The 7809-nt window shown below is 42.5% G+C and overlaps 1 protein-coding gene across 1 annotated transcript in view; it reads left to right on the top strand.

Moving 5' to 3' along the window:
* The first annotated feature begins 754 nt into the window (after positions 1-754).
* dlg3 (discs, large homolog 3 (Drosophila)) overlaps positions 755-7809 on the top strand; it is a 539119-nt gene continuing 532064 nt past the window's right edge. The window contains exon 1 of the mRNA XM_043704756.1: positions 755-872. Within this exon, the coding sequence (XP_043560691.1) occupies positions 857-872 (16 nt within the window). The 5' untranslated portion in view covers positions 755-856. The remainder of the gene's footprint in view (positions 873-7809) is intronic.

Here is a 7809-nt window from a genome sequence, read left to right as displayed (position 1 = left end):
TATGGAGGAGGTTAGGTGGGCTTAGGTTAGGTGGGCTTGGAGGGCCAAAGGGCCTGTACTGCGCTGTATTTTTCTATGTTCTATATAAGTTGAATAAGCTCATATTGAATTCTCTAAATTTAAAAATCAAGAGGTTATAAAATTGAAGTATTTAAAGTGAGCAAGCATAACATCTTCCCTTAGTGGAGAAGAATAACTGGTCAAAGTGTTCAATTAAATTATAGGCTTTTTGGGAGCGAAATCAGGAAACATTTTGTCATTCAAAGGGTTATGAAATGTTAGACTTTCCCTCATGTGTCCTCCATCTACATATTACTATTCCTTGTTTCTTCATCTGGGCCTCTTGCCTGTTTATCTCCCCTGACTGTTGACTGTTTTTCTGGTTTTTTTTCCACTTTTACCTTCTACCTCTCGTTTTTGCCCCCTGTTTCTCACTTTCTCTGTCACCACCTCAGTCTCCTTCAAGTCGGCTATTTTTCTACCTGTCAGCATGTTTTTCTCTCACTTTTCCACATCCTTTGTCTTGCTGTTCCCTGTCTTGTTACTCTTTCGTTCAAACACTGCTTCTCTCTGACGCTCTGCCTAAATGTCGCGGAATTTGCCAGATGGCAGTCAGAGTCGTTTCTGTTTCTGCTGGAAGGTCTTGAATGGAGCAGTTGCGGGTTCGCCAAAGCACGGAATTATATCAGAACAACAGAGGAAAGCAGCGCCATTCGGAGCAGGGAGGAGACGATAGCAAAGCGTTGACTGGGAACTTCAGCAAATCCTGCCGATTGCCAAGTGCTGCTCGGTGAACGCAGTCACTCGTTCATATAATGGGGTAGATGGAGTGTCGAAATTTGAAGGAAACTCAACAATGATTCACAGAGAAGGTGCAGTTCAGCATCTTTATCTAGTACAGTACCTGATATGTATGTTCTCTAAAACTCGCTGCCGCGTGTATTTTTTTAGTTTGCATGAAATGTACAACTCGGTGAGAGTAACAGATGAGATTGCTTTAACACCTTTTAACCAATGAGAACAAAGTTAGTGTCCTGATTTTTGAAGCTAATTAATATACAAGGGCAACCATCTGTGATTAGTTGCTAGTTACCATGACTATGGTTGGCATTCTTAAATTTGTTTACACTTTAGATGCTAGCGGACATGTGCTGTTTGATACTTGACTGTAAGATTTCTAGTAACTTTCTCCCAGCTGTTAACATATGGAAGAGCAGAGCAACCATTCGTAAGTAAAAGCTTGCGAATATTTTTAGTGTGCAAATCCCATTATTTCTATTTTTACAGACATTTAGTATTTATTGTTGAAAGCCCACGTGCTCCACAGATTATCTTCCCCGCGGCTGAGAATGACGTAGCAAGATTAAACTTGGCCTGGACACTTTATAAATTGTTGTTAATACAGATAAAGAAAGAGGCCATGGAAACAGATTATTTTCAAAAATGTGAAGTATGTATTGATGTTTTGCCTTTTTATAGATCGGCTAATCTCACTTCAAGTATGGTTATTGACTAATTAACCTACATTGGGTTTTATAGCTTTGAGGCTGTGTGTGTAATGAATTTATACTTTCTATTAAAACACATTAGCTTTATAATCATAGTATTATAAGTCATGGTGGTACAATGCTGCGATTCCAATGCACTGAACATTCATTTTGGTCTTTCAACTAGAACAGGTACGAAACAAAAATGAAAAGATTAGTTTCCCTCACCCAACACCCAACATAGTAATTTTCCATCCAGCTTTCCCTGTATGCTACTTTTATGTATTATCTTATGCCCAGTTTATAATATTTTATTAGACAAGGTGTTACATTTGCCTTTGAGTGATAAGCTACTAGAATCTATAACACGGATTGATTTTACCTTACTTAGTGAAGGGTGAGGTAATCATGGTCACTCAGCAAAGAATACTAAAATTAATGTGATTCTCAATTCTTATGAACTTCTTTGAAGAAAGTTGATTTGTTTGACTTTTTTTAAAAAGTAACTGATTTCTGCCAAAAATTATTGTACGTCCAATTAAGGTGGTTATGGCAAGAATAGAGAGGTAGTGAACAGCGAAGAGTCAGGATAAAAGGAAGTTTTTCAGATTGAAAAACTGTGGTTGATGGAGTTCCTTTGGGATTCTGTTGGAGCGTTGCTTTCATTTAATGTACGAATGAATGATACACGCATTCTATCAAATTGGAAGACTTTGCAAATTGTAATAAGGATGGTGAAAGATAGTAGAGACACAATTAGCTGTCAGATGGGCAGATACATAACAGATGCAATTTAGTACATCAGACATTATGTAGTTTTTGAATGAAGAATGGAGGAATAGGTATGTGGCCCAAGTCAGCCTTTTCTGAAAATGCCTGATCTTCTCTGATCTCTGAAGCTAAGCAGATTCAGGCTTGGTTAGTATGTGGATGTGACCGCCTGGGAATACCAGGTGAAGTAGGCTTTAATAGCATTACAGCTATACTGAGGGAGGATATTCCTGGAAATACATCCAGGAAAATTATTTGGGTGGAACTGAGAAATAAGAAAGGGATGATCACCTTATTGGGATTGTATTATAGACCCCCCAATAGTCAGTGGAAAATTAAGAAACAAATTTGTAAGGAGATCTAATAGTTGAAGTTCTACATTGGAGAAAGGCCAATTTTGACAGTATTAGGCAAGAACTTTCGAAAGGTGATTGGGCACAGATATGCGCAGGTAAAGGGACAGCTGGAAAACGGGAAGCCTTCAGGAATGAGATAACGAGAATCCAGAGAAAGTATATTCCTGTCAGGGTGAAAGGGAAGGCTGGTAGGTATAGGAATGCTGGATGACTAAAGAAATTGAGAGTTTGATTAGATTAGATTACTTAGTGTGGAAACAGGCCCTTCGGCCCAACAAGTCCACACCGACCCGCCGAAGCGTATACCACCCAGACCCATACTCCTACACTTACCCCTTCACCTAACACTACGGACAATTTAGCATGGTCAATTCACCTAACCTGCACATTTTTGGATTGTGGGAGGAAACCGGAGCACCCGGAGGAAACCCACACAGACACGGGGAGAATGTGCAAACTCCACACAGAGAGTCGCCTGAGGCGGGAATTGAACCCGGGTCTCTGGCACTGTGAGGCAGCAGTGCTAACCACTGTGCCACCGTGCCGCCCACTTTGGTTAAGAAAAAGAAGGAAGCCTATGTAATGTATGGACAGGATAGATCAAGTGAATCCTTAGAAGATTATAAAGGCAGTAGGAGGATACATAAGATGGAAATTGGGAGGGCAAGAAGGGGACATGAGATAGCTTTGGCAAATAGAATTAAGAAGAATCCAAAGAGTTTTTATAAATACATTAAGGACAAAAGGATAACTAGGGAGAAAATAGGGCCCCTCAAAGATCAGTAAGGCAGCTTTTGTGTGGGGCTGCAGGAGATGGTGGAGATACTAAATGCGTATTTTGCATCAGTGTTTACTGTGGAAAAGGACATGGAAGATATAGAATGTAGGAAAATAGATGATGACACCTTGCAAAATGTCCATATTACAGAGGAGGAAGTGCTGGATGTCTTGAAACACACAAAACTGGATAAATCCCCAGGACCTGATCAGCTGTACCCTAGAACTCTGTGGGAAGCTAGAGAAGTGATTGCTGGGCTTCTTGCTGAGATATTTGTATCATTGACAGTCACAGGTAATGTGCCAGAAGACTGAAGGTTGACTAACATGGTGCTACTGTTTAAGAAGGATGGTAAGGGCAAGCCAGGGAACTATAGACCAGTGAGCCTGACTTCGGTGGTGGGAAAGTTGTTGAAGGGAATCCTAGGGGCAGGATGCACATGTACTTGGAAAGGCAAGGTCTGATTAGGGATAGTCAATATGGCTTTGTGTGTGGGAAATCATGTCTCACAAATTTGATTGAGTTTTTTTTTGAAGAAGTAACAAAGTACATTGATGAGGGCAGAGCGGTGGATGTGATCTCTATGGATTTCAGTAAGGCATTCGACAAGGTTCCCCGTGGGAGACTGGTTCGCATGGTTAGATCTCATGGAATACAGGGAGAACTAGCCATTTGGATACAGAACTGGCTCAAAGGTAGAAGACAGAGAGTGGTGGTGGAGGGTTGTTTTTCAGACTGGAGGCCTGTGACCAGAATTGTGCCACAAGGATCGGTGCTGGGTCCTCTACTTTTTGTCTTTTACATAAATGATTTGGATTTGAGAATAAGAGGTACAGTTAGTAAGTTTGCAGATGACACCAAAATTGGAGGTGTAATGGACAGCAAAGAAGGTTACCTCAGGTTACATAGAACATAGAACAATACAATGCAGAACAGGATCTTGACCACATGGGCCAATGGGCTGAGAAGTGGCAGATGGAGTTTAATTCAGATAAATGCAAGATGCTGCATTTTGGGAAAGCAAATCTTAGCAGGACTTATACACTTAATGGTAAGTTTATAGGGAGTGTTGCTGAACAAAGAGACTTTGGAGTGCAGGTTCATAGCTCCTTGAAAGTGGAGTCACAGGTAGATAGTATAGTGAAGAAGGCGTTTGGTATGCTTTCCTTTATTGGTCAGAGTATTGAGTGCAGGAGTTAGGAGGTCATGTTGCGGCTGTACAGGACATGGGTTCGGCCACTGTTGGAATATTGCATGCAATTCTGGTCTCCTTCCTATCGGAAAGATGTTGTGAAACTTGAAAGGGTTCAGAAAAGATTTCCAAGGATGTTGCCAGGGTTGGAGGATTTGAGCTATAAGGAGAGGCTGAATAGGCTGGGACTGTTTTCCCTGGAGCGTCGGAGGTAGAGGCGTGACCTTAGAGGTTTACACAGCCATGAGAGATATGGATAGGATAAATAGACAAAGTCTTTTCCCTGGGGTGGGGGAGTCCAGAACTGGAGGGCTTAGGTTTAGGATGAGAAGGGAAAGATATAAAAAAGACCTAAGGGGTAATCTTTTCTCACAGATATGGAATGAGCTGCCAGAGGAAGTGGTGGAGGCTGGTACAATTCCAACATTTTAACAGGCATTTGGATGGGTATATGAATAGGAAGGGTTTGGAGGGATATGGGCCGGGTGCTGGCAGGTGGGACTAGATTAGATTAGATTCCCTACAGTATGGAAATGGGCCCTTAGGCCCAACAAGTCCACACCGACCCTCTGAAGAGTAACCCACCCAGAACCATTCCCCTCTGTCTAATGCACCTAACACTATGGGCAATTTAGAACGGCCAATTCACCTAACCTGCACATCTTTTGACTCTGGGAGGAAACTGGAGCACCCAGAGGAAACCCACGCAGACACTGGGAGAATGTGCAAACTCCACACAGACAGTCACCCGAGGCTGGAATCGAACCTGAGACCCTGGTGCTAACCACTGAGCCATTGTGCTGCCCCAATATTGGGTTGGGATATCTGGTCAGCATGGACAGGTTAGACCGAAGGGTCTGTTTCCATCTCTATGACTCTGAGATCTCAGTTATCTGTAAGAACAATACGGTGGTTATGAAATGGGATTTTAACTTTCCAAACATAGACTGGGACTGACATAGTGTTAAGGGTTTAGATGTTGAAGAATTTGTTAAGCATGTACAAGAAAATTTTCTGATTCTGTATGTGGATGTACCTAATAGAGAAGGTCCAAAACTTGACCTACTCTTGGGAAATAAGGCAGAGCAGGTGACTGAGGTGTCAGTAGGGTAGCACTTTGGGGCCAGTGACTATATTTCTATTAGGTTTAAAATAGTGATGGAAAAGGGTAGACCAGATCTAAAAGTTGAAGGTATAAATTGGAGGAAGGCTTATTTTGATGGTATTAAGCCAGAACTTTCAAAAGCTGATTGGGGGTAGATGTTTGCAAGTAAAGGGACGCCTGGAAAATGAGAGTCCAGAGAAAGTATATTCCTGTCAGGGTGAAAGGAAAGGCTGGTAGGCATAGAGAATGCTGGACGACTAAAGAAATTAAGAGTTTGGTTCAGAAAAAGAAGGAAGCATATGTCAGGTATAGCCAGGATAGATCGAGTGAATCCTTAGAAGAGTATAAAGGAAGTAGGAGTATACTTAAGAGGGAAATCGGGAGGGCAAAACGGGGACATGAGATAGCTTTGGCAAATAAAGAAGAATCCAAAGGGTTTTTACAAATATATTAAGGACAAAAAGGGTAACTCGGGAGAGAATAGGGCCCCTCAAAGATGAGCAAGGCAGCCTTTGTGTGGAGTTGCAGGAGATGGCGATACTAAATGAGTATTTTGCATCAGTATTTACTTTGGGAAAGGACATGGAAGGTGTAGAATGTTGAGAAATAGATGGCAATATCTTGAAAAATGTCCATATTACAGAGGAGCAAGTGCTGGATGTCTTGAAATGCATAAAGGTGGATAAATCTCCAGAACCTGATCAGGTGTACCCTAGAACTCTGTGGGAAGCTAAGGAAGTGATTGCTAGGCCTTTTGCTGAGATATTTGTATCATCGATAGTCACAGGTGAGGTGCTGGAAGACTGGAGGTTGACTGACATGGTGCCACTGTTTAAGAAGGGTGGTAAAGACAAGCCAGGGAACTATAGACCAGTGATCCTGACATTGGTAGTGGGCAAGTTGTTGGAGGGAATCCTGACAGACAGGATGTACATTTATTTGGAAAGGCAAGGACTGATTAGGGACAGTCAGCATGATTTTGTGCGTGGGAAGTTATGTCTCACAAACTTGATTGAGTTTTTTGAGGAAGTAACAAAGAGGATTGATAAGGGCAGAGCAGTAGACATGATCTATATGGACTTCAGTAAGGCATTCCATAAGACCATAAGACATAGGAGTGGAAGTAAGGCCATTCGGCCCATCGAGTCCACTCCGCCATTCAATCATGGCTGATGCGCATTTCAGCTCCACTTACCAGCGTTCTCCCCGTAGCCCTTAATTCCTCTAGACAACAAGAATCTATCAATCTCGGCCTTGAAGACATTTAGCGTCCCGGCTTCCACTGCACTCCGTGGCAATGAATTCCACAGGCCCACCACTCTCTGGCTGAAGAAATGTCTCCGCATGTCTGTTCTGAAATGACCCCCTCTAATTCTAAAGCTGTGCCCAAGGATTCTAGAATCCCCACCTAACAGAAACAAAAACCCAGCATCCACCCTTTTCAAGCCATGCATTCTATTGTAAGTTTGTATTGGATGTCCCCTCAATGTTCTAAACTCTAATGAATACAATCTCAGGATCCTCATCAGTTCATCATATGTTAGGCCTAGCATTTCAGGGGTCATCCGTTTGAATCTCCACTGGACATGCTCCAGTGCCAGTATGTCCTTCCTGAGGTGTGGGGACCAAAACTGGACAAAGTACTCCAAATGGGGCCTAACCAGAGCTTTATAAAGTCTTAGTAGTACATCTCTGCTTTTATATTCCAACTCTCTTGAGATAAGAGACAACATTGCATTCGCGTTCTTCATCACGGACTCAACCTGCATGTTTACCTTTAGAGAATCCTCGACTAGCACTCCCAGATCCCTTTGTGCTTTGGCTTTATTAATTTTCTCACCATTTAGAAAGTAGTCAATGCTTTTATTCTTTTTGCCAAAGTGCAAGACCTCGAACTTGCTCACGTTAAATTCCATCAGCCAAATCCTGGACCACTCTCCCAACCTGTCAAGATCCTTCTGCAGCCTCCCCACTTCCTCAGTACTACCTGCCTCTCCACCTAACTTCGTATCATCGGCAAACTTCGCGAGAATGCCCCCGGTTCCCTCATCCAAATCGTTAATATATAATGCGAACAGCTGTGGCCCCAGCACCGAACACTGCGGGACACCGCTCGTCAC

Source organism: Chiloscyllium plagiosum, chromosome 15 (assembly GCF_004010195.1).
Source record: "Chiloscyllium plagiosum isolate BGI_BamShark_2017 chromosome 15, ASM401019v2, whole genome shotgun sequence".
Lineage (NCBI taxonomy): Eukaryota > Metazoa > Chordata > Chondrichthyes > Orectolobiformes > Hemiscylliidae > Chiloscyllium > Chiloscyllium plagiosum.
The sequence above is the reverse complement of the archived record's forward strand: the minus strand, read 5'-3'. Positions and strand labels throughout refer to the sequence as shown.